The sequence below is a fragment of the Triturus cristatus genome, chromosome 2_1 (assembly GCF_964204655.1).
Source record: "Triturus cristatus chromosome 2_1, aTriCri1.1, whole genome shotgun sequence".
Taxonomy (NCBI): domain Eukaryota; kingdom Metazoa; phylum Chordata; class Amphibia; order Caudata; family Salamandridae; genus Triturus; species Triturus cristatus.
The window spans coordinates 172,458,752-172,486,703 of NC_140581.1; the positions used below are offsets into that span (position 1 = coordinate 172,458,752).

General features: G+C 46.0%; 1 protein-coding gene across 1 annotated transcript in view; it reads left to right on the top strand.

Annotated features, from left to right (window-relative positions):
- The window catches only part of HAUS1 (HAUS augmin like complex subunit 1), a 284,053-nt gene that overhangs the window by 115,385 nt on the left and 140,716 nt on the right, over positions 1-27,952 (top strand). Inside the window, exons 4-5 of the mRNA XM_085640696.1 lie at positions 15,710-15,844; positions 21,393-21,516. Of these exons, the coding sequence (XP_085496822.1) occupies positions 15,710-15,844; positions 21,393-21,516 (259 nt within the window). The remainder of the gene's footprint in view (positions 1-15,709; positions 15,845-21,392; positions 21,517-27,952) is intronic.

The window sequence follows — 27,952 nt, forward strand, 5'->3', positions numbered from 1 at the left end:
CATCCAAATATTCCCATATTTGGACGATTGTCTCATCAAGTCTCAGTCCTCCCACCAAGCTTTCCTCGACACTCAGTACTGTCGGAGTCTGTTCCACTCTTTGGGCCTGTCGGACAACATACAGAAGTCTCAGCTCACGCCAGCTCTGTGCAGAACGTTCCTCGGCGCTACCATCAATACTGCCATGGCCATGTCTTTCGCCTCCGCAGATCGGCAAACATGGATCCTGCAGCTCGCGGCTTCCATCAGATCAAAGCGGTCCGTTTCAGTCCGCATATTGCAGTCCTTTCTGGGGATGGCGGCGTCATGCATTTCTTTGATCCCACATTGCAGACTGAAGAGTCGTCCCATTCAGGAGGAATTAGACAAGCAGTGGCGTCAGGTCTCCGGTTCTTTCAACAACCAGATTGTTGTAACTGCTCGCATGGCTCAAGCAATGCATTGGTGGACTCGTCCTCGCAACATCGCAGCTGGAACGTCTTTTCTAGCGACAGCCCCGGATCTCGTTCTTACCACGGATGCATCCCTGGAAGGGTGGGGCGGCCATCTTCAAGATCTGTCCGTCAAGGGCAAATGGACACTGGCTCAACGTTCCTGGCACATCAACAGGCTGGAGCTGATGGCAATTTTCCTTGCACTCAAATCCTTCCGGCTCCAGCTTCAATGGGAGTCAGTCCTCATTCAGACGGACAACACCACCAGCATGCACTACCTGAACAAACAGGGTGGGACAAAATCTCCGCTGCTTTCCCAGCTGGCTCAAGAGATCTGGGATTGGGCTATACTCCATCGGATTACGCTCCTTGCAGTCCACCTGCCCGGTATTTGTATTTGTAAGGGAATTTATATAGCGCATGTATACCGACAGGTCTCTTAGCGCTGACAGAAGGAGATTTGCAAAAATAGCCCGATAAAGACAGTCCTGGTCATAGGGAGCTTAGAAACTGTCTCTAAAAAGCAGCGTTTTCAGTATCTTTCGAAAGGGGAGTAAGCCTGGTTCTTTCCGTACGACGTCCGGCAGTTGATTCCAAAGGCGAGGCAAGATCACAGAGAAAGCTCGCCCGCCCTTGGAGGCCAAGTTGCTTCGGGGACAGACCAGATGGAAGGCGTCTGTAGAGCGAAGTAGGCGTCCCGGAATATACCTGGCCAGACGATCCCTAATGTAGCTGGGAGCGTGACCATAGAGGGACTTGTGGGCGATACATAGGGCCTTAAATTTAGCGCGTTGTCTAACGGGCAGCCAGTGTAGCTTTAGAAGCAGAGGTGATGCATGAGACCTTCTAGGAAGGCTAAAAACTAACCTAGCAGCATCATTCTGTGCCACCTGGAGCCGGTTAGTAAGTCTCTGCGGGAGACCTAGGTACAGCGCATTTCCATAGTCAAGGCGAGATAGAATAGTAGCTGAGACTATGGTTTTCATGGTAGAAGTGGACCGAATGGGGGCCCGTTTCCTCAATTGCCTCATAATACCAGAGCAAGTGCCCACCACAGAGGAGACTTGATGGCTTAGTGAGAGTTCTGCATCAATCTTGATTCCCAAGCTTTTCACAACTGGGGATGGGCATGGAGGAGTCCCGAGTTCTGTGGGCCAGAACAGGCCGCCCCAGGAGTTGTTAATAGTTGGGATGACGAGGACCTCCGTTTTATCCGGGTTAATTTTCAGAGAGTTAGCAGTCATCCAGCTAGTTGTGAATCTTAAAATGTTTTGAGCCGTTTCTTGGGCCTGGGCTGAATTGTCAATCCTCAGAATGAGCTGTGTGTCGTCAGCATAATTAAAAACACGACAGTCAAGATTGGATAAGGCAGCCACTAAAGGTTGCAGATAGATGTTAAAGAGCAGCGGGGATAGCGCAGAGCCCTGGGGTACGCCGCATGGAATGACACCTTTCTTAGAGGAACGGTCGCCAAGCTGCACCCTTTGCGAGCGACCCGAGAGGAAGGATTTTAACCAGTCAAGGGCCGAGCCCCTGAGTCCCAGGTCCAACAGACGGCTCAGCAGGATGGAATGACTGACCGTATCAAATGCTGCAGAGAGGTCCAAGAGCACAAGTGCGCTCGGCTCTCTCTTATCAGCATTCAATCTAAGGTCGTCGAGGACGGACAGCATGACTAACTCCGTACTATGGTATGCTCTAAAGCCTGCCTGACGAGGATGTAGAAGCTTAAATGTGTCCAAGAAGCCAGAAAGGTGTTTTAGGACATGTTGCTCCATGACTTAAGCCAGAAAGGGGAGCTGTGAGATAGGCCTATAATTTTTCAAATCAGCCTTATCAGCTCCTGGCTTTTTCAATAGAGGGATAACTCGAGCCTCCTTCAGATTACTTGGCACCTGACCCGTGGCCAGGGAGAAGTTAAGGAGCGAGAGAATCTGGCATTCCAGGATTGGGCGAGCCAGCTGGAAGATCCTCGGAGGGCAGGGATCAGCCGGTGAGCCGGATTTGATCTTGTTTATCAAGAAGGCCAGCGCTTCTGAGTCCAGCGGCGGGAATTGGGCAAGAAATTGGATTGGTGAAGTTTGAGGCGACACCAGTCCTTGACTAGCATCAGTCACAGGGAGGCTATTGATCTCAAGCAAAATATCCAACACTTTCTGCAGAAAGAAGGACTGCAGGGTGTCGACATCGAAGGGTATTTGAGACGAGGGCACATCAACCTTACTGCGGAGTTCTTTTAGGATCTTAAAGGTTTCCTTTTGCTTATTAGGTGCCTCAATAATCCGAGCCTCATAATATTCAGCTTTCCTTGAAGTGATAGCTCTCTTATAGAGGGCCAAAGCAGCTTATAGGTATTTCCAATATTCTCGCAGATGCACTCAGTCGGTCAACATCATCGACCCACGAGTGGGAATTGCACAAGCCAACTCTAGACTTTGTCTTCGGCCTCTGGGGTCGCCCGAGCCTCGACCTCTTTGCAACTCCACAGAACAGCAAATGCCAGTCCTACGCAATCTGGCTTCCCCACAGAGGGTCGTGCGGAAATGCCCTTTCGATGGATTGGTGCAAGATATTTGCCTACACCTTTCGGCCGATCCCTCTGATTCCTCGAGTGTTGTGGAAAATGCGGAGACAACCATGTCACATTCTTCTGATTGCTCCACGGTGACCTCGGCAGGCATGGTTCTCGGAGTTGCTGCTCCTCTCCCAGTGCGAACCCATCCTTCTTCACCCGCGGCCGGACCTTCTAATGATGAACGACGGTCGGATCTGCCATCGGAATCCCAGTTCGCTCAAATTGTCTGCTTGGAACCTGAGCACCTTGAATTTGCACACTTGAACATTCCACCGGCCTGTAGGGAAGTTTTGGCCAGGGCGTGGGCGCCTTCCACGGTGAAGACCTACAAGCTGAAGTGGAAACGCTTTTGTCACTGGTGTGCGTCGGTTCACATCCATCCAGTGCATGCCTCCCCGGCTCAGATTCTGCCTTTCTTTCTGCAGTTGGCGCAATCGGGCTTGTCTCACTCCACCTTAAAGGTCTTTCTAGCGGCAATATCCCGCTTTCGTCAGGACGGCTCCTCCTCTCTCTATTCATCTAGAGTAATCCAGCAATTCTTTAAAGGTCTCTTCCGGATGTTCCCGCCCATTCGGCATCCTCCACCCACGTGGCATCTTAACATCGTATTAGCTCAACTCATGAAGGCGCCCTTTGAGCCAATCCATTCTGTGGATTTCAAATTTTTGACATGGAAAGTCGCTCTCCTGCTTGCACTGACTTCCTCTCGCAGAGTAAGTGACATTCACGCCTTTACAATCCAACCTCCTTTTCTTCAATTCAGATCGAACTGTGTTATTCTCCGCACGAATCCTGCTTTCATGCCTAAGGTGCCGTCCGATTTCCATCTTAATGAACCCGTAACTTTGAAAACTTTTTTCCCTCATCTGCAGTCTCCAGCGGAACAGAGTCTACACTCTTTGGACTTAAAGAGGTGTCTCAAATTTTACATCAGCAGAACAGCACCCTTTCGCAAGTCTGATCAGCTGTTTGTGGCCTACGGGCGTACCTGTAAGGGACATTCGGTTACCAAACCAACAATTGCACGTTGGGTTTCTTCAGCAATATCTTTCTGCCATCAGAAGGCTGGCAAGCCTCTTTCTTCTGGAGTGAGGGCGCATTCTACGAGAGCAATGTCCTCTTCCACTGCCCTATTCGCTGGTGTGCCCATCCATCAGATTTGCCGGGCAGCTACATGGTCCAGCAGGCACACGTTCACGAAGCACTACTGCCTGGACACAATCAATGAAGCTGATACAGCTGTGGGCCAAGCGGTTCTTCGTAATCTCTTCAAATAAGGTGAGCCTCTGCTACTTCCCTCCTCCTTGGGTGTTATCAGTTGTGTATTTTTATCATGCAATGTCTTTGTATTTCATGAAACGTTGATAAGGCCTTTTCAGGCTGCAGAGTACTGCTCACTATTCTATTCAAGCATGTGAATCTATGAAAGACACCCCAATAGTGGAGAAGAACAAATGTTACTTACCTGTAAACTTTGGTTCTCCAGTATTGGTGTCTTTCATAGATTCACATGCGACCCACCCGCCTCCCCTCAGAGGCTCTCTTCTCCTCATTAGACTCTTTTGTCACTCTTGTGCTACGAAAATCTGAGGGCCTGAGCCTCTGAGGAGAAGGTTCTAGAGGGTGCTTGCGCCTGATTGGCTGGAGTTTGGACTATGAAAACGACATGGATATGTCAGTAAAGTGATTCCTTTTTCTCAATGCTTTCCTATCTGTCAATGTTATCCTATGGTACTTTTGACTTGATATGTTATTACAATCTATATATAATATTTATATAGGTATTTATTCTCATATAGTTATGTTTGTATATTTCTATACATGAGACTTATTGCTTTTTATGTACTGTGGGACTCCCACTTCGACGACGGGGAATATTCAAGCATGTGAATCTATGAAAGACACCAATACTGGAGAACCACAGTTTACAGGTAAGTAACATTTGTTCATTCATCTCATTAGTGAGCCTATAGGCATATTTGGTTTTACAGATGATCGCTATACCTCCTCCCTTGCCCTCCTCTCTATTCAGTACCTTTATGGAATATCCTAGAGGTTGCGCCATCTGTGACTCAGCCACCGTGGCGGAGGTAAGCCAAGTCTCTTTCAGAAATAGGACATCGGGTCTTTCCTCCTTGATCAGATCAAACACATCAGCATGGTGCTTTACTAGAGAGAGGCAGTTAGACTGAGGAGTTTCAAAGTATGGGAGGGGGGCATTGCAACATGGCCCTCAATTCTGATTTTGTAGTTGTAATTGCAGTGTTCACAACAGAACATGCGATCAACTGGGTCCCAAACATGGTTAACACAGGGGTTCATAGTGGTTCTCAGGAAGTGAAGTTCCTTGGGGGAGGTGTACCTGTCTGTGGGTGTCTGAATGAATAGAGTGCTTGGCGCCTGGCAATGTCCAGGCGCAGATGAGCGCTGACGGGCTTGCCTTTAGCGCGCCAGCAGGGCGTCCGTGCTGCGACCGGCCTGAAATGGCCGGGGGACAAAACTGGCTCCTCCCGACCTCACAGCTGATAGGGCGAGGCCACCCAATCAGTGCAAGCAGTGTCGCCGGCGGAAGTCACACAGAATAAAATACCACAGTTAAGCACAAAGAAATGCAGGGTTTTAAGATAAAATTAATGCGGGACCGAGGCCCGGCTATTTTTTTAATTTTTAAGGGAGGGGGGGCTGAGCACCACCCTCCCCCTCGCCAGGCCGAATTCGACCCCGGGGCCCAGCCATTCAATTTAAGAAAAGAAAAAAACATAGGGAGTGGAGCCGAGTGGCCCCCCTCCCGGTTCATGGCCACAACGTTGGGGACCACAGGGGGAGCCCAAGGGCACCCGCGGTCCCTGCCGACTCCTCGCCTCCTGCGGGAGCTGGCATTGCTTTTGGGCAGAGGAGCTGCTAACATTCAGTTCCCTTTGCCCAAAGCAATTCTGCTTCACTTAATGGAAGGAAGAGCTTTTTCCATGCTCTAGCTTCCATGAAGCGAAGCAATAGCGAACTGCAATGTCCCGGGGGTGGACACCCCGGGACGTTGCTGGAGCCAGCCCTGGGAGGTGGCGGTCCCCAGGGCCATGGGGGCTGCGTGGCTCCCCTCCATCATTTTTAAAGGCCCGGGGATGTGGTGGTCCTTAGGGCCGCAACGGACTTCGCATTTAATTAATCTGTGCTCCGGGAAGGTGGTGGTCCCCGGGGCATTGTGAGGAGAGGGGGGGGGGGGTGGATCAATCGCCCCCACATTTCATTTTTAAAGTTAGCCCTGGGGAGGTAGCGGTCCCCGGACTGCGGGTGTCCGCGTTGCCCCCCCCCCCCCCCCCCCTGCTTTCAATAAATATAGCCCCAGGGAGTAGGCGACCCACGGGGCTGCGTGGGGGGGGTGGAAGCCCCCGTGGTCTTTTTTTTTTTTTTTTTTTTTTCCCCCCCCCTTTTCCCAAACAATAAAGCCCTGGGGAGGTGTCGGTCCCTAGGGCTGTAGGGGGGGGGGGGGGGGGGCACGTGCCCCCGTATTTAATGACTATCGCCCCGGGGAGGTGAAGGCAACGGGGGCTCCCGCATCATAATTAGGCATTGCCCCCGGGACCTGGCCCACCCGGGGGCTTAAAAGAAACGAAGCGCGGGAGACCGCACTTCGTTTTTTCTTTTAATTTCCCGAAGGATTTGCGCACCCAGTGCGAATCCCACCGAAAAAAAAAAAAAAATCTTCCTTGGGCCCTGGGAGTCCCTGTGGGACCCCATTGAGCAGGCCTAGGGGGTCAGGATGTTTCTACCCTGCCCCCTTTTCTTGTTTTTAATCTTTTTTTTTTTTTTTTTTTTTTTTTTTTTTTTTACCTTTTTTTCTTTTGACTCTGTTTAACCGAGTCAAAAGATGGCTGCCTTCCTGGTTGGAACTGTATGCAGCCAGTCAGATTGCAGGCTCTAGATCGGGAGGGTTCGCGGATCCTTCGCGTCCCTAGATATACAGTTTGCAATTTCTTTATATTTCTCAGGAACTACTGAACGAATTTACACCATTTAACACGAATAGTGCTTTCTGGACCAAAAGCTACCTTTTTGCCAAATTTGGTGTAATTCCGTTCAGCAGTTCGGGCTGTAGCCGTGTCTAAAGTTTCCGATGGAAATTAACATGGAGAAATCGCATTTAGGAAACCCACCGCCCCCCTTTTTCTCGGCCCCCACTACTTTATACACCGGAGCTGACCTGACCCCCCATTAGTTTTGAAAAGTTCGCCAAGATTCGTCACACGATGTCGAAGTAATTGGGAAATCAAATAACGCTTTTCCTATGGAAACTAGGTCCTAACTATAACTACCTAGTTAGGTAGTAGGTAATGTGTGTAGATATATATATAAATTCAGTGAAAAAACCATAGGTTTCACACATGTTATAGTTAGCTGGACATTTTACTGATAAAAAAGCAATGAAATTCCCCCGTTATAGTTAGTGCAGGCAACTATAACTCAAGCGACCGCAATCCTCTGCTGATGCTAATACTGTATTTAGACACTTATTTGCCCATGTCTTCTTCCATTAAATTTTAGCTATACATATATTACAAATATTTTTTTTCATAAAGACACATATGTCATCAGCAGAGGATTGTGGTCGCGTGAGTTATAGTTGCCTGCACTAACTATAACGGGGGAATTTCATTGGTTTTTTATCAGTAAAATGTCCAGCTAACTATAACGTGTGAAACCTATGGTTTTTTCACTGAATTTGCAAGGTTTTTTAAATGCTAATTCCTAACTATAACGTGTGTGAAACCTATGGTTTTTTCAGTGAATTTGTACTGTTTTTTAAATGCTAAGTTACTTTACGCCATTTGTGGCGTGCGCGCCCACTTAACGCAGTTCGTTCCGTGCGCGCACGGTGCGCTTCGCGCACCGTGCGCACACAGTGAGCACTTTATGCAGTTAGTGCCGTGCACGCACGGTGGGCACGCGGTGCGCTACGCGCACCGCGTGCCCACGTTACGCTAGATGGGCCAGATGGGCCCATCTAGCTAGATGGGCCATGTACGCACGATGCGCTTCGCGCACCGTGCGCACATGGAAGACATATGATGCGCTTCGTTGTGAAAGGTAATATTTTAATTTTTTGGTAAGTAAAGTATATGCCATGCACAAATGGTGCCTTTCGGGAACCATTTGGACATGAGGTGGGGAAAGTATGGTTATTTTTTTTTTTTAATAATTTTTACGGTACGCGTACGGTAAGCGTAATCGGCGAAATTCTCTAAATAATTAAAATTCCGTTTTTGGCCTTGGGGGATCTTTGGGGACTCCCTCAACATGGCTAGGTGCTTAGGAGCTGTCTAAACATCCCCTTTACATGTTTTTGGCCTTTGTTTTTTAACCCCCTCTCAGAGTGCGAGAGAGAAAATGGCGGCCGCCACTTCCTGGTTTCCACCGATTTGAATGTTTACTAAGATCTAACAGCCAATCAGATTCGCGCTCGCGCACGGCACCGTACGCGTACGGTAAGCTTACCGTAAGCGCACCGTAAGCATACCGTAAGCTGCCACAGATATATATATTGATTTAAATGCTATTTTCTCAGGAACTACTGAACAGATTTACACCAGACCTACAAAAGGCACTTCCTTGACCTAAGGACTACCTCTCTGCCAAATTTCAAGTAACTCTGTTCAGCCGTTCGGGCTGTAGCTGTGTCTAAAGGTCCTATGGAAAAATGCATGGGAAAAACGCGTTTTGGGACCCCCCTTTTTTCTCAGCCCCCGAGACTTTCAGGGTAGGAGCGGAGCGTAGCGCCCCATTAGTTTTGAAAATTTCGCGAGGATTCGTCGATCGGCGCCAAAGTTATTCCAAATAGAATGTTGCGGTTTTCTCCAGTATTGAATCTTTCATAGATTCACATGCTTGTATCTTCCCCGTCGTCATGGTGGGAGTCTCACGGTAACAGAATGACCACAGCAGTATAAGAAAACTGCATAGCAAAATCCCATAGGGAATCATCTTATTTGGTAACCAAATCTCATCATTATGTGGTCCAAAACTCAGCCAATCTGCTGCTAGCCCTGCCCTCACACTCCCCAGCAGAGCCTTCCTGCCTCAGATTTCCAACCGCCTTCGTGTGAAGAGGAGTCTCCCTGAGCCTTGCTCAGTTTTTTCTGTTCCAGTGTGAACTTTTGACCCCTGGTTCTTCTAATTACCTTCTACTTGCTGGTTTAAGGTATTGTGCTTCATCTTACTACTACAATATGGCTGAAAGCTCTAAGAAGAGGCTTTTCAGGCCCTGCAGATCCTGTGGAAAGCCTAGATTATTCTCTGAGGACCCACATAAGGACTGTTTATATTGCTTGCACCCTAATCATGTGCCTAAGGACTGTAAACATTGCAGAACCTTTTCTGCGAAGACCCTGCGTGACAGGGAGGCACGCCTTCTGCTGTGGCTTCAGAAAAAGAAGGTCACTTCAGACTCTGATTCTGAAGAGGATTCAAAGTCTACAAAGAAGAGAAAATCATCAACTTTGGAGGATGTTTCAGAGGTAAAAAAGCAAAAAACGAAAGACAAAGGGGCTCCTGCGTCTTCTTTACCTCATACTCCTCTTAAGAAATCTAAGGAGTCAAGAGAGATTTCCTCAGCCCCGTCGACGAAGATTAGAGCGTCGCCGGCGCTTATTACTTTGAAACCGTCGACGGCTACGTCGACGACGACGACTACGTCGACGGCGACCATATCGACGACGACTCCGTCGACGACTACCATATCGACGTCGACAGCGGCATCGACGACGACGAACACCTCGTCGTCGAAAAACCACCCGTCGACGATTCCGTCGACGGCTACAATGCCTTCGTCGACGAAGACTTCGTCGTCGACGACTACGGCGTCGACGATAATGCAGCTTACACCGTCGACGAGGTCGACGACGGTTCCGTCAACGGGAGCTTTCAAATCCCCTAAGGTGAAGAAAATAACATTAAAGTCTATGGCGTTGTCGACGGGCTCGTCGACGAAGCAGACTAAATCTACGGATTTTACGGCGTGGACGAAAATTTCTCCGCTTCCACCTTCAACTTTACTAGACTTACAGTCCGATGATGAGGACTCTTCAGGGGTGGCTTATAGTCCTTCCCAACTTCGCATAAAGAGTCAGGAAACAGATGAGGATGAATACCACGAGGTACAAGAAGTCTTCTCATTTCAGGACCGTCCACCGAAAGATTCACAGAGGTACGAATCTTTTCAGGAGTCTTATGCCTACGAGGAGGAGGAAGAGCCTCAGAATACTTCGAGAGAGGACTCTGTTTCCTTACCAGGGTCCTTGGTGACTGACTTGCGCCTCATGATCAACGATTACTATCGTCGTTTCCCGGAGGCAAACTCTCAAATGCCACAGACGGTGGAGAAGCCGGCACAGGTACGACCGCCTCACTCGTCTCCCAAAGCTTCCACTCAGAAAATCCGATCTCCACCGATTATGACTATCAGAGATGACCTAGAGGACAGTGATCCCGATCAACTAGAAGAAGGAGAACTCCTTCAAGACAAGCAGGGTGACGATGAATGGGATCAGTATATTCTCCCAACTACGCCGTCAACATCTCCAACACCGGCAAACTCTCCGCCTCAAGATATAGGTGGATTCCATGACATCATGGAGAAGGCATCAAAGCGTTTTGATCTTCCTATTCCGGTTCAGGAAGCTGAATGCTTTCTTTATGACTTTAAGGAGGAGTCACGCAAGTCTATGCGATCCATTCCAATAATTGACCATATTTGGGAAGAGGGCTTGAAGATAATGAAGAACCCAGCTTCGGTGCCTGCTTCAATACCTAGAATAGACAAAAAATATAGGGCTCCGGAATCGTCTCCGGCCTGTTTAATTGGTCATCCTCGGCCAGACTCTGTGGTGACGCAGGCCGCCCAACGAAACTCAAAGAATCCGGTTTCAGCATCTATGGTTCCCCCGGACAAGGAGGGAAGAAGAATGGACGGTGCAGGGAAGCGCTTTGCAGTAATGGCAGCGTCCTCAATAAAGGCCTCTAATTCATTAGCCCTCATCAGCAGATTTAACCGGCAGATGTGGTGCGATATAGCTCCCTTGCTTTCCCATCTTCCAAACGATAAAAAAGAGGAAGCAGCTGCTATACTTCAGGATGGGGCTAGAGCAGCATCTGAGTCCATTGACATCGCTATGGATTTGTCCTCAGTGGCTTTTCGTCAGATGGCAGGTGCAGTAGTCCTGCGGAGGCAAGGATGGCTGAAGGCCACCTCCTTCAGACCGGAGGTACAGGCCAAGATAGTAGACATGCCTTTTGATGGAGAGAACCTGTTCGGGAAACACGTCGATGAGGCCCTCCAAAGCATCAAAACGGACACAGATACAGCGCGGGCGCTGGGATCTCTACAACAGGGCAGGTTTCAGTCCTTTCGGAGGAGAGGATCCCGAGGACAATTTACACAACGATCCTCGTTCCAGTCGAACAGGTATCAGCCATACCAGCAGCAGGGTTCTCGACAGTACTCGAGCAATCAACAATATCGACCTTCGAATAATTATCAACAGCAGTCCAGAGGAAGGTCTTCTACGAGAGGGAAGTCCCAGCAGTCCAACCGACGTCAATGACTTCTCCACATCCGCCACTTGCCCAACAAGCAGCGCCCATTACCTGACTCCATTTTACCCAGCTTGGCTGTCAATAACATCGGACAGATGGGTTTTAGATGTAATTCAACATGGCCATACTCTGGAATTCGTAGAAAAGCCTCCAAATCAGCCTCCTATTCGCAGGAGACAGGAACATCTATCAGCCCTCAAAGCGGAAGTGATGGCCTTATTACAAAAGGAGGCAATAGAGGAAGTTCCTCATCTTCAACGCGGGAAAGGCTATTACTCGCATTTCTTTCTCATAAAAAAGGACACATCAAAATGGAGGCAGATAATGGACCTCAGAGGTCTCAACAAATTTATTCAAAAGAAATCATTCCGGATGTTATCCCTGCAGGAAATTCTTCTCCTAATTGGCAGAGGAGATTATTTGGCGTCCCTGGACCTCTTAGATGCTTATTTTCACGTCCCAATCCACGTAAGACACAGAAAATTTCTACGCTTCATGGTGGCGGAGCGCCATTACCAGTTCAAGGTCTTACCTTTCGGGCTAAAGTCGGCACCGAGAACCTTTACAAAATGTATGGCGCCAATTGCGGCCCACCTGCGTCTCCAAGGTCATCAGGTCTTCCCTTATCTGGACGATTGGCTTATCAAGGGAAGTTCGTTCAGAGATACCCTTCGCTCCCTTCACGTTTGCATGGAGCTTTTCGATCAGCTGGGTCTCAGAGTCAACTTAGAGAAATCACATCTCAGACCAGCGCAGTACATTCAATTTCTGGGTGCTCTAATCTGCACGGAGGAGGCCAAAGCTTACCCGTCAGAGGAGCGCATTCAAAAGATCATACGGTTGTCAACACAATTGCAAAGAAAAAAGTCCGTTTCAGTGAGGGTTTACAAGTCATTGATGGGAATGATGTCCTCTTGTATCCCCCTACTCCCAAATTGCAGGTTCCGCATGAGACCTATACAAGAACTGCTGGACGAGCAATGGCTCCAGTCGCAGGGATCCTTCGACGATTGCATAATAATTACCCCTCGGATCAGAGACGCCCTGTCATGGTGGAAAATCAGAGATCATTTGGAGGAAGGACTGACCTTCGAAATTCAAACCTGCAGTTTCGTAATGATGACGGATGCTTCTCTCCAAGGGTGGGGAGCGCATCTCCAGGAGCTCGAAATTCAGGGTCACTGGTCAAAGTACGAAACGCAGCTCCACATCAACCTGCTAGAGCTGAGGGCCGTGTTTTTGGGACTCAAAGCTTTCCTTCCCAGAATTCGCGGATCTACGGTTCTGGTGAAGACGGACAGCTCAACTTCTATGTTTTACCTGCTAAAACAAGGGGGCACAAAGTCGAAACTTCTGTCACAAGAAGCACAGGCCATTTGGAAATGGCTTCTAGCTCACAACGTATCACTGCAAGTGCAACATATTGCAGGAGTGGACAACATAAGGGCAGATATTTTGAGCAGATCTCCCGAAATCTCCCACGAGTGGGAAATACATCAGAAGCACCTTTCCAAAGTATTCAAAGTATGGGGCACGCCAAGGCTAGACTTATTCGCGGACCGCCACAATTCAAAATGCAAGAACTTTGCAAGCAGGTTTCCGCAGAAGGGATCGTGGGGCAATGCGCTACAGATATGCTGCAAAGACATTCTGTCGCGATCCCGGGCAGTATCCACAAACAAAACATATACGGCGAAATGGAAAAGGTTCTGTCACTGGTGCGCAGCTAACAATTTGCACCCATTTCGGGTCTCGTCTGCCCAGATTCTTCCATACCTGTTGACATTGGCCAAATCCGGACTCTCTCATATGTCCATAAAGGTACATCTGGCCGCAATTTCAAGATACACCAGAGATCCTGGCCGTCCTTCTCTTTGGTCCCAAAGAGTCGTTAAGGAATTCCTCAGAGGGCTCTTCAGAATGTTCCCTCCTGTTCGAACACCGATTGTTCCTTGGCAACTGAATACAGTTCTTACGCAGTTGATGAAACCGCCCTTTGAACCCATCCATAAGGCGGAGTTGCAGTTTGTCTCATGGAAGACGGCGTTATTGTTAGCACTTACATCGGCAAGAAGAGTCAGCGAGATTCAGGCCTTCTCAATCGCAGAACCATTCCTACAATTCAGGCAGGACAGAGTGATTCTCAGAACGAATCCCAAATTTATTCCTAAAGTCCCCTCCAGCTTTCACCTAAATGAGCCAATAGTTTTGCCTACATTTTGTAAGGACCCGTCAACGGCGGCGGAAAGAGCATTGCACTCTTTGGACATCAAGCGATGTCTAAAATTCTATATCGACAAGACCAAAGCATTCAGAAAAACAAACCAGCTTTTCGTAGCCTTTGCCGGCCCCAGGAAAGGGGTGGCACTTTCCAGAGCCAGTATCTCGAGATGGATATCGTCAGCAATATCCTTGTGTCATACCCAAGCTGGAAGGCCTTTGCAATCCAAAGTACGTGCACACTCAACGAGGAAGATGGCAACTTCTACGGCCCTATTTGCGGGAGTGCCATTACCAGACATTTGTAGAGCTGCGACATGGAAGAATGCGCACACCTTTACTAGACATTATTGTCTGGACGCAGCGTGGAAAAAGGATGCAGCAGTGGGACAAGCAGTTCTACGGCACCTATTTCATTAAGGTATTTATCATGGATTATAACAATGTATATGTACAGATATATGTATGGTTGCACAAATTTTCAAATACTGCAATGTATGTTAACATTCTACCCAAAAGAGCAGAGCCCACGTTTATTGGGGGGTTCTAGCCTGGAAATGCAGTTTGGGAGAAGTACTGCTTACTATTCTGATACAAGCATGTGAATCTATGAAAGATTCAATACTGGAGAAAGAACTAGTTACTTACCTGTACACTATGGTTCTCCAGTATTATCTTTCATAGATTCACATGCGGCCCGCCCACCTCCCCATTTCTCAGGCAGAACCTCATTGTCTCTAAGAGTATTCTAGTCTCGCACTCGGGGCTGGAAATCTGAGGCAGGAAGGCTCTGCTGGGAGTGTGAGGGCAGGGCTAGCAGCCGATTGGCTGAGTTTTGGACCACATAATGATGAGATTTGGTTACCAAATAAGATGATTCCCTATGGGATTTTGCTATGCAGTTTTCTTATACTGCTGTGGTCATTCTGTTACCGTGAGACTCCCACCATGACGACGGGGAAGATACAAGCATGTGAATCTATGAAAGATAATACTGGAGAACCATAGTGTACAGGTAAGTAACTAGTTCTTTCCTATGGAAACAGGGTCCTAACTATAACTACCTACTGGCGACCGCCAGTAGGTAATATATATATATATATATATATATATATATATATATATATATATATATATATATATATCTATTGTGATCAAGCTCCCTGCGTGGAGCGAAACGCGTCATGGAGGACACTGGTCCAGTTATTTTCCTGTCTTTACTTGGGTAATAAATCTTCTGCTTCACCCACTTTTGCGTTGTGGGATTGTTGATTTTGAGGGCAAGAGGTCCGTGCCTGCACTCCGCTGAGAAGAGAGCGGAAAGGACTATATATATATATATATATATATATATATATATATATATATAACAAAATGAGCATTAGCAAAGCTGAATTGTCATCAACAGGTAACATCAGGCTGATTGGCTTTGCTAATGCTTGCAGTAGAAATGTTTGTATGTATATATACATAGATGTGTGTGTATGATGTAATCACCAACTACTGCATTATAAATGGAATATAGATTTAAAATGTGTACCTATATCTGCAGTAGACCCGATCCACATGAAATTTGGCAGAAAATTAGCAAAAATATTTAGAGTAAGCCTCCCCTGTTTTAAGGCTTAATACACTTCGTAGTGCTTGCCTGTATATTTGATATTGGGTATTATTTCTGGAATAAATTGCACCTGTTCTAAAACGTGGTGCCAGAATGTCATTGTTGCAGATGCCTTTCCTTGAATTAGCTAAAATTGGCTTAAGTTCAAATTAACCCTCCTAATGGATTCTGACTCTCTGGGAAAACATCTGGACTTCAGGAATTATTGACAATATATAATGTTTTTGAATAAAGATAGAAAGCCATATCTTGAAATGTGTTTTATGTTTTTAGCTTTATGCTGGAAATCAATGATTTATCCTCCAAACTTCATGAAGTTGAAAATAAAAATCATGGTATGGAGTATGAAATCCTCAACATGAAGAAGAAGTTTACAGAGGCGCTGGCATTAGAAAAATCTTTAAAAGAGTGAGTATACATTTATGATAGCGAAAGAGTAAAAGGTACAATAATACATTTTTTCTATCAGGTGAAGTTTTATTTTATTTGCGATAGTGAATAAAAAACAAACAGTGCATTTGGTCAGGAAAACATTAGTACAGGCTCAATGTTGCATAACTGTATGTCTATCATTCTAGTACTTAGTACGCCCACCATAACCCCAGATCTTCTTATGCTTGGCTGCATACACTGGTTCTTACAATTTGGTGCTCCAGTCTTTTACCTTGTGCCAAGCTAATATAGATCGGGGGGGGTTAGCCGCACTCCAGGCTCAAGCAATGTCCCATTTGGCTATGAGCCTCACCAGCAACCTCTCCCCTCTGGAAGAACAGTGCTTTCTTCCAAAGCAGGGTCTTGGGTTTTTTCTAAAATGGAAGAGAGCTGTGGTATATTCTAGTTGAATTGGCACTGCATGCCAAATGCAGGAGACCAATGCAGAGAGATTTTTCCTCATCATGATGTCTTCCAATAGGGTAAGGGAGTTGATAGGGCAGCCTGTGGACCAAATGATTTAAAGTGGTTGATCGAAATCTGCACGCATTAAAGTACCAGGTTGCCTTTGTTATCGAGAAAAAAGGGAGCTTTACCATAAAGACCTTTATGGATCAGACAAAGTATTTTGAATAAAATACTACTATGAATAGCTAACTAGTGGAGCTAAGTGCAGATTGATTTGGCAGTGGACACATGGGGTGCTGATAAGGGAAGCCTCCCAGCTTGATTTTTAATTTACTGAAGCCTTTGCAGCAAATATTTATCACAAGCCTTTAAATAATTTCAACACGACATATGGACTTTCTATGCCATAGTTCTGTGAAAATAATTAAAAGTTACATTTGGGTTAGCCAGTCTTTTACCATGTTAGAGCAGGTCAGAACCCATGCACATGCTGTTAAGCAGTCTTTTAGTATTCGGAGCCTAGAATACTAAAAGGAATAAGAAGAAAGCATCAGGGGAACCATTCAAAGATGCTCACATTAGTTTCTATCTTGACATGGAAGGATACAAATATGATCTTTGCAAAAGCTACACCCTGTCTAAGCTGTCCCAGCTCTGCTAACTGCCACTGGAAACAAATCAATGGCATTAGAATGTTTGTGTGCTAACATTTAGACTCTTGATATCAATCCAAAGGGGCACAAAGTACCATAAGACAAGTCACAATATGAGTGTCCATCCTTTTACAGTTTTGTATCTGCTTTAGGCTTCAAATATCATCTTTGTTTAGGCACTTTGGGTCTAATGTACAGAGGGGTTTAGCGTTCACAAACCCTCTGATTCTGAGAGTTTGTTACTGCTAAAACCCTGTTTTAAATGTACAACAACCATTTAATGATTCAGAAAAGATTTTCCAAATCTTTAAATGGGTTAGGAAACCATTAGGACTCGCTATTTGAAAGTGACCTGTTTAGAGCATCCCTCCAAATATCAATTCCTTATGGTATGTATTAATGGTTTGTGACCGAAATCCGGTTCGCATTTAATAATTTACCACTAACTCACAGTGTCACCAATGTGACTGATGGCAACAGTGTTTCTAGGAGTAGGCAGTGGTCTATGGTGAGTTGTGGGGGCACATACTCAGACCTTTTGTTGCAGAAAATAAGGTAGATCAGATATTTCAGACTTAATTAACTCCTACTTCTTGGATTCCCTGGTGACAAATAGGGGAAGGCAATCCAAAACGTACAATGGAGCTGAGCGTTTGCAACATTTGAAAAAATTTGATTTGCGGTTTACTTTTGAACCCCAAGTCAGATCTCTTGCTGCTTCTTGTTTTGCCTTCCTGAGATCCCTTAGAAGAATGCTCCACCTCATTCTGATGGACTCAAGAAAAACAGTTGTTCACACTTTGGTCACAGCTACATTGGACTATGCTAACTATCTATATTTGGGCCTCCCAGCCTTTCTCCTGCAATGACTACAGTTCATCCAAAATTCGTCCGCCATTTCTTCTTATTTACAACATCTTCACTGACTTCCTTTGATCAAGAGAATTAAATTTGAAGCTCTTTAGTGTTTAGAGCCTCCAATCGCAAGGGACCTCTATATCTGAGAAAGAGACTAGGACCTTATTTCCAGTCCAGAGCCTTGAGATCCAACAGCTGGAAATCTCTCCATATTCCTTGTATTTGTAAGGCTAGACGAGGTGGTCGTTCCTTTACCTACTTCGCTTCTAAATTGTGGAAAGCTCTGCCACTCAGTCTCCGCTGCATCCCCTCTGAAGCAACTTTTAGAAGCAAGCTCAAAACATTCTTGTTTGATACGGAGCGGATGGCTGAGTAATTTGTTCACTTCTCCACTAGGGCCAGGACACCTCTACGGAGGTAGCTGTGCGCTTTACAAATGTCCTGAATTGAATTGAAAATTATTCGATGAGTAATTTCTTTTAGTCAAGAAAGCAAACTATCAATATGCTGAAAATCTGAGTTTCTATTTTATGGTTGCATAGGCAGGACCCTAAAAGAAGATTGATGAAATATCACTCATAGCTATATCTGCGTATAATGATAAATTAGAGTGTAATTGGATCTGACAGAAACAAATATCATAGACCCTGAAAAAGACATATTGTAATGCACTTACCCCAGATGTTAAATATTCATACATGTTAAATATATTATGAATATTACATATTACTGAGCTGCACAGTTATTTAACTGCAAAAGCTTCTGCACACTGTCTAGCTTTCACTTAAAACAGACAGCATTCAATTTATTCTCGGGTGAACTTAAAAAAAGCACACTGAGAAGTCTTGCCCTTTCAAAGATGATAAAATTGTAAATTCAAATGAGTTACCCTCCATTAAGTGCTAATTAACAGAACCGTAAAAAGAAATGATGCTAACTGATGTTCATGCCATTATTTTTTTCTACCCCAACAAGACTCCAGGACCAAATGGCCTCATTGTAAGATTTTATGAAGCTTTCAGTTATCTCTCCTAAGGTGCCGGATATACTTTATGAATTTCATAAGAGTGAGAAGTATAAGACTGAATCTCAGCTGTGATCTTTGTCACCCTGAAAATAGGCAAAGAGCTCCGAAATAAAGCCAGCTGCAGGCCTCTTTCATTTCTCTGAACCTTGATGAGAAACTGTTTAAATTGAATTTCTAGATTATCTTCACTCATATCTAAATTGATTCACTCAGTGCAAAGAAGCTTCTTAAAAGGTTGTCTGGCCGCAGATAAGTAGGAACAAAGTCACTTAAATCTGGTGCATTTGCAGATGATGTTAATTTGTACACCTCAACTTGGAAATAACTTTGCCTGTGTTCATGAATGCTATTTATAATGATTCCGTGATAGGATATTCATTGAATGCCCACAAGACCGAGTTCAAACTTATGGAATATCCATTGCACCTAAGACATTTGGGTCTTCTGTGGTAAACATGCATCAGAATTTACCTTTTTTCTTCTTGAATGTTCTGATCAGTGGTATCTCAATGGAATTCTGCTCCTTTTCTGCGTTCCCGACTCTTGAGCACTGCAAACTGACCAGATCGCTAGCAGGAATACAATTTGCATCTCTAAAGTGAGGCCCAATATATAACTGACTAGTAGTGAAGCAGCTGTTACTGTCCCTGCCTGGCCATTGTCCAGACCTCCATTTGGCACTTCCTTTAGCAATTCCTTTGGGCTGAAAGGATAGTCGAACCTACCCAGAAACCAATGCAGCAACAATGAGTGCTGTACAGCAACTTCTAGTGATCAACATCTTGTTCTAGCGCATGGTTTACCTTGTCGTGAACCAGGCTCTGGCTACCCAGAAAAGCCTAGTATGTTGTCATCTGTCCTATAAATTACTACGAAGCTCCATCTTTTTCATCCTCTAGGTTCTTGGAAGGTACTGTTACTTACCAAGTTTGGACATACCTGGATGCCATCACTGTCCATCACGTCCTTCTAATAGAAAAGGGGCACACTCAGTTCTTGATAAAAGGATTATGCATTACTAATTCTTCTTGATCTCACTGAAACCTTTCCACTCGGGATCATGCCTTCCACTTGCACATGACCTTGCAAACAAAGATGGCTGAGCTCGCCGTAGAATTCCCCCAAGGCTAGAGGCTTTGTTTCCATGTATATAAAAGCACTAAATTGACGTTATTCCACGCCACATGTATAATCACACCCAATTGCGCCCGATGGTATGAAGTACTTATCTTAAATAGCATATTTCGTCAAATGTGTTCAAAGATAGATGAGGCTGAATATCCACCCAGTAAGAGTACTATACAACTTTAGACTACTGTTCAACTGGCCTATTGAATCTGCTCCCGGGCAACTCCAGCAATCTGTGCAGCAATCTCCCTTACCTCCAGGAACCTAGAAATCGCTTTAAAGGAGACCTGCTTTATTCCATAAGAGTGACAGCAAATATGGCTAGCAAATAATGTAGACAGTGTTCACCCATTTAGATAAATGAATGACTCTGGTAAATTGCCTCCTACAAGGCATCTTCTCCAAAAGCATTATGAACACTTGAGCCAAGGAGCACAAATTTGATTTCTGTGGCATTCTTCTCTGGAACACTGTAAGCCAAAACCCCCCTTGACAGTAATACACAGTGTCAGACCCTCTGCACAATCTATAGGGCCTTGTGAAAAGAGGACACTTGTACACTGCTACTTATGTTGGAAATTCCAATTACAATTAGGTTTCTGTGCTTTGGGAAACATAACCCAACAAAATCCAATAGGTTGTGTTGGGCTTACTGTTGAATGCAAAACCAACACAACTGGAGCAAATTCCTTGATATATTTTGACTGCAAAATTTATTATCGCTAAGCTCTTGCCACAATATTTTCCCTTCTCTCCCATCTTCATCCCTCCCTTTTAGAGTATCAGCACCCATTTGCTCAAAATGTAGTGGTTTATAGATACACCGTAATGATTGACTCAGTTATTCCAAAGCTCAATGTTGCCACACAAATAAAAGGTATAGTGTCTACCTGTTAGTAGATGCTGGAGTGTCGGTCCTTCCTTCAGCTCCTGGTCTCTTTACAAGCGATTTGCACTCTGTATTGGTGTATCATGCAAGATCTGGGTTAGGCAGTGTGATAATAGTACTGGAGTAGTATCTGATTGGTGTGATTGTTCCAGAGCAGAACTAGGTATCTAGTCTTAATACCCTGCACTGTCTAAAGCGTTTACAGTTAACTTGGACACTCTCTGAGCTGCAGAATCAAAGCTTGGAAGCTTAGCACACTGTTTCGCCTGCAGCTCTTGTACAAATTGAGAATGTACATACTAAGCATATGCTCTTCATAAGATACAATATCTTAAAAACGGGCACATAGCTCTGCACTTGTACACCAATTCATGATACTGCCCAGGTACTCTTTGCTCTTTCGACAGTTCCTGGATGGGGCCCCCTCTGTACTACATTTCTTTCCAGTAAAATCAATGTTATCCTTCCAGGAGTTTACATGATAAATTAAAACTTGTAAATCTTGCATCTGTAAGAAAAGTTGGTTGCAATGTAAAGTTTCTATCTATTTCCTGTCCACAGAGATTTGATAGAAGCTGAAAAACAATGTGCAGCGCAAGAAGAGAAAATGGCTTCCCGCGCTAAAACCTTGCAGTTTCTTGAACAAAAAAAAAGTGATGCAGTCTCTAGAATCCAGGCAGCAGAGGTATGATAGTCGATTTTAAAATGATACTGTTACATTTCCTCATTAAATAGCTCATGATTATTGCATATGTTAACTAAAAATATCAACGGGGGAGATAGAAGCAAGGAATATCAATCTCCCACTCAGCTTCCCAAAAAATGTGTCCAGTATCAAAAAGAGGGAGACCAGGTACTTTCGCACAGGGGTCTCTTTGGAGAAATCCATTTTGGTGTCCTCAACAGCTACTTACGGTCAATGGCATGTTATCCCCACTGACGTACTAGTAACCGGTAGCATCCTCATCGGGTCTTCCTTCCACAAGGAGGGGGTCTCTCAAAGCAAAGAGACAGTGGGGGATCTGTAACAACTACGTAGTGATCTAAAATTACCTCCTGTGCCAAGGCAGTAGGAATTTATTAAAACATGGGCAGGGGTAAGGTTAAAAAAGGGAGATGTGCCTAGGAAAATACAAGGTGTCCCTCACATCAACATACCTATCAGGTCAACATGTTTCAGCCTAATTGCACCCGTATGGGTCGATTGGCTTTTGTTAGGACCATTAGATTGGATGGATCCCCTTTCTGAGCCAGTCGGGACACTATCCCCTGGCTTGGAATGTATGAGGTATGTTCACTCTTTGAGAGTGTTGGAGAAAACACTGTTCTCTAGAAAAAGAAAACAGAAAAACATACGCATATTCACATTTAAACTGTTCTAATTTTCAACATTACATACATTCTTGTAACATTGTTTGCACAATAAATGGTCTATAAGATAACGAAAAACCTCACCATTTGTGTGTGTGTGTCAGTGGCACATTGTGTGGTGAAAAGCGCAATGAGAGGAGATGAGTAAATTTGTTTTCCTTTATGAACTCTAAGAAATCACTGACCAGATGTTTTTTGAGGCTATGAAATATAAACAAAACCCTCAGGTCGTTGATTATGTGTAGGGGGACCTCCGACGTGGCGTCAGCTTGAATAAAGTCTCTCAGCAGCACCTACATTAAACATGGTACACAAATATCAGATAATTGAAAAGCCCAGTTACTTGGATTGAATGTCATGGGTATACTGGTATTTTTAAAATGCGTAAACAGACAAAATAACAGGCAAAATATCTACTTCCTCTAGAGATGAGAAGGCATAAACACACACTCTCAGTTAAGTACGCTATTGAAATACGTTTTTTGAAAAACATTGCATAAGCAAGAAAATGTGTGCACTAGTAAGCAAAATAAATGCGGCGTTCTTCTTCCTTATAGTGTTATTGATAAGGCCCTATAGGTTGCAGGGGAAGTCGAACTGGCTGCCCTCCTTAGAAAAGGAAATGGGTATCAGATAAAACCAACAAGAGAAACCTCTTATGTGACCGCTTAAGGTGGGGACACGTATTGCAGTGCGGCACCAGATTGGGTTTTGCAACTTACTCTCGGTGCAGACTCTTCCTACGGGTTCTTTCCCTCCTTTCCTGAATATTACCAGGCGGGATGGTGGGAGCTTCTTTTAAGTTACGCCGTAAATAGGTGTACCATTCTTCAGGTGTACCCTAGCTCATGTATGCGTCACTAATAAGGAGCAACGAAGACGGACTATAGAATAACCAGCGATAGTTTGCCAGTAGTTTTTAATGTTACCTTAAGGTTCAGTATACTGGATATCTTTTGGCTTATCTTGTTGTCATTCAAATTTCAGTTAGAAAGGTTCTAATTTTAATTTCAGTTGTCTTTTTTTTTTTAATTAAAAGTAAAAGCCTTTAATAAATAGCCTTTGTTAAGATAACCTTTAAGGGGTTTGTGAGAAGTTGGCCTGATGTATAATGTCACTAGTTCTAGTGTACACCTTATATCAGTCCAAACAACCCTTATGGTGATTGGTTTTAAACTCAATCTTATAGACCAGCTATCCTAGTGGTAGCATGGACAAGAGCAGTCTTAGGCTAAACTCTGAATGGCATGTGAAGCCAGCTGTGATACCATATATAATCCCTTGAATACCAAATGAAAGGACACCACAACATATATATATATATATATATATATATATATATATATATATATATATATATATATATATATATATATATATATATATATATGTATGTATGTATGTAAAATAAAGTGTATTTATTCTAGTCAAACCCTCAGCACTCTTTATGAGATTCGAGGTAAGTACAACACAGTCTTATTTAAGCATACATTAAGTCACACAGGTAAGTAATACAGTTAGGCCCTAGGGGCCACGCAAACCATATACTAAAGAAGTGGTATAAGGACCACTGTCACGGAAATAGAATAGGCCTAGGGAATCGCTGGGGCTACACTACACTACCAACAGTTAGGATGTGGGAGGCCCACGGGATTCAGGTGCAGAGTGGAAACACTCACGCGTAATGCGTATAATCGATAGAAATACAGTTCTGAAATAAGCAGTTTTAGGACACTTCTGGAGCAACTAGAAAGTCGAGACTCGGAAACTAGACCCTAGGATAGTCACTACCCTTGTGAGCACCGAAGTACCCAAGTTACCTAGCCCACGGGCTGCGGGTGCATAGGTGTGAACTTGCGTCGGGTTTCGTCGTGGACTTCTATGGATGCCTGAAGGAAAGTTGCTGACAGGCAGTCAGTGCAGAGTGTCCGGTGGATCCCAAGGCCGGGATCAAAAAGGAAGGGTACCTGCAAGCAGAAGGGACAGAGTCAGGGTCACTAGCCAGTGACCACGTGGAACCAGGAAGGAACCAGGCGATGTCGTGAAGTTTGCAGGTGAAGGGTGAAGCTTGTCGCTGCAGCCACGGGTACCAGGAGACGTCGAGGATGACCAGGACCAGGAGGCGAGCTGTCCCACGAAGGCTCTTGCTGTCGGCGGCGTCGAAGTCGAACTAGGACTCGCCAAGCCTTGGCAAGCGGAACCCACGAAGAACGGAGGACTTGCTTCTGGTGCAGACCAGGAAGGTCTGGGGTGCTTCTCTTTTGCAAAGAAGCGGGAGCTAGTCTGGAGGAGCCAAACCAGCAGTGAAGATTTCAAGGTGTGTCGTCACAAAGGCCGCTAGCCAACGGGCAAGCAACCGGACAGACGCGGCAAGCAGGAAAATGCAGAAGGGCCCCACGCAGGACTCGTGGAGTGTGGGGGGGCTGATCTTCGGTGCAGATGGTGCTTGGGGTTGGGGCTTCTCAATCCCCGGTGCACAACTTCGAGGGTGCCTCAGAAGCTGCGCTGGAAGATACTCGCCACTTTTCCCAGGTAGCCGGTCCCACGTCTCTCGTCGCCTCCACGGATCTCAGCTCGGCTGTGGATGTGGCTCAGGGTCGGAGAAGTCTGGAAGTCAAGGCTCTGGTCGGGCTCTGCAGTCGGTCCCTCGTAGAACTTCAGCAAAGCAAAGGGTAGTCTCTTGATGGTGCCTGTTTGCACAGGGTAGCCACTCCTTGGCCACAAGGGAGATTCTTCAGTCTTCTTCTTTCGTTGAATGTCGAAGGTCCAGAGTTTCTGTTCAAGTTGCAGGTTCAGGATAATCTAATCTCCTGGGGCCCAGCTACCACTATTATACTAATATGGGGGGCTGGGTTGCCTGCTAGGTCACGCCTTATGGGTGGGACCTGGGAGGGGGGTGGTTCCCTTTGTCCAGTTTCACGCCAGGACTGGGGCTGGAGTGCCCCAGCACCGGTTTGAACTGGACTATGCATGGAGCACCTTGTATGCCCCAGGCAGTGTCTCATTTCATTCATCCCTCCCTGCCCCAATACACTAAGGCCTGTCGGAGGCGGTGCTCGCACCTCTCAAGGCAGGAAACCTATTGTCCAAGCCTTCCTTGCCGGGATCACTCCCAGCAGCAGGAGGTCAGACTTGTGTCGTGGCAGCAGCATCCATTTTGTGATGCTGGGGCTCTGGTTAATTTTAACCGGGTAAGTAGGTTACAACATGTCTTCTCCCTCTAGAAGGGAGGAATACTATCCTCATCGCCAGAAATGGTGTGGTGGTAGTATTCCAAAGTGTTGGACACCTTACACGACATGTTTTGATAAAGCCAAACCATAGTTGCCATAACCGTCTAAGATTATAAGGCACTTTAAGAGTATATGGTAGGCTATATCATAGAACAGCTAACATGGTTCCGAAAGCTGCAGACATGCTAGAGCACCATCTCACATGTTACCAAGCACTCTGCCTCCAGGATTGTTAAGGCCTGCCATAGGAGTGGCTGATAGCTACACATGTCTATATGTAAGATAGGTATAGGAATACTACACCTAAGCAAGGAGTGATTACACGACCTTGCCCCAGCTGAGTGATCAGCCAGTTGTGTCATAATGGAAGGCCAGGCCAGGGGTGGCATAATACATGCTGCAGCCCCTGGTAGGCCTAGGGTACACCTATGCCCTGGGTACCTAAGGTACACTGTACAGGGGCCAATAAGGTGATCCTATCCAAATGGGTTATGCACCTAAAGTACATAGCATCAATTTAGAGAGAGAACAGCAGGGCTGTGGGTCTGATTAGCAGGCCCACAGCCACATCTAAGTCGAAAACCAGTAAAGCAAAAGCAAAAAGTGGGGGTGAACATAGAAAGCAGACCCTACTCTCCTACAGGCACCTTGAAGGGTCATCTTACTGCAATCTCTGCCTTCTTAAGGCTTCCTTATCAGCCTTCTCTTTTCAAGTCCCCTGTTGTCTCACGTTTTCTCAAGGGCATTACTCAGATGTTCCCTCCTGTTCCATTCGTAATGCATCAGTGGGACTTGAACCTTGTTCTCACTTTTCTGATGTGTGCTCCCTTTGAGCCCCTTCACAACTGTCCCATTCATCTACTGACTCTGAAAACTGCCTTCCTGGTGGCTATCACCTCCGCTAGGTGGGTGAGTGAGCTCCAGGCTCTGTCAGCTAAGCCTCCCTTCCTTTCGGTTCATCCAGATAAGGTTGTCCTCCGGACACGTCCTTCTTTTCTTCCTAAAGTCGTGACTCCCTTTCACATTGGACAATCTGTCACGCTGCCCACCTTCTTTCCGCCTCCGCATCCTTTTTTTTTTTAAAGCTTTATTTAGTTTTGAAGAGCACAACAATATAAAAATATCGGCTGTGCAGTCAGTTAATAGCCAGTACGGAGATACAACATGACACTCCCCTCTCGTATACAAAAAACAGCACATTATCAAGGCATCGGACCATAGAAAGACCCCAACCAAGAGCCCAACACCCTCATCCGCCTGAACTCGTAAATGAAAAGTACGCATTCAGGACCCACCATTCAAGCTCAGTGGTCACCCCTATCTTCGGCCCACATCCCCCAATCCAGCCCACACCTATAGAATACAGCCTCCTAACGCCCAATAGGGAGGAAGACCAGAACTTCATGGCCCTCTCACGCCCACCCCAGAGGTGCAGCGCCGTCGCCGAACAGACTACCCTACTCCCGTAGGCACTATTCCGGAACTGGATCGCGGTGGGGAAGAGCTCGGAAGGGTAGCGATATAGGTCTTGTAGGGGCCCCAGATATCTTTGGGACGCGCTACTGTGGGGAGGAGACTGGCGTAGATCTCGCTATTTGTGCTGCAATAAGCCATAGAGGTGAGCCATGTCCCGGCCGTGGGGACCGTTCTACCGCCCCAATGTTTTGCCACCTCCCGCTTGGCGAGTAGCAGGCCCAGGGAGGCAAGCCTGCGAACATGCTTAGGGAAATTTACTGTGTAGCCCAATAAAGCAATCTCAGGAGTGGGAACCAGTGTGAGCCCCAACATAACGCCAAGGATCTCATGTATCTGCGTCCAATATGATTGCAGTTTGGGGCATGTCCAGGACATGTGCGCAAAGTCAGCGTGTGGTGCAGAGCATTTCCAGCATGTGTGTGGGCGCGCAGGATCAATGGTGTGGAGCCTATCAGGGGTCATGTAGCAGCGGCGAAGAAATTTATAACGGAGGAGCTTATGTCGACTATTGAGTGATATCGCGTTAGTGACTTTGCAACAAGCGGTCCATTGTTCATCCGTAATCGGCCTACTCAAGTCTGTCTCCCAGGCCGCTCGCAGTCGGCCATCCACACATGGAACCAGAGCTGCACATGCCTTACAAAGCTTAGAAACCATATGGGCACCTGTGTCTTTGGCAATGAGGAGAGTTAGGGGCTCGAAGGATGCAGGCTCGAGAGGGAATTCCGCAATGTCCGAACGAGCCGCACAATAAAGCCGGCGTAAGACAAATTTGTCCATGAACTTGGCCTCACTGAAGCGCGCCTCCTCCGAGACAGAAAATATGTGGCCCCCAGGGTATAGGTCCCCGATCCTAGTGAGATGAAACTTAGTTAAAGTACGCTGCACAAGTGTCTCCCCCGTGCCTGACAGCAACCCGGGGTTGGGGAGTGGAAGAGAAGAGGAGTAGAGGAGAGGCTGGGCTAGATAGTGTTGGAAACCCACTCCCACGCTAAAAGGGGTGGTGGTGGTCTTCCGGACACACTGTGGTAGCTTGGCTCG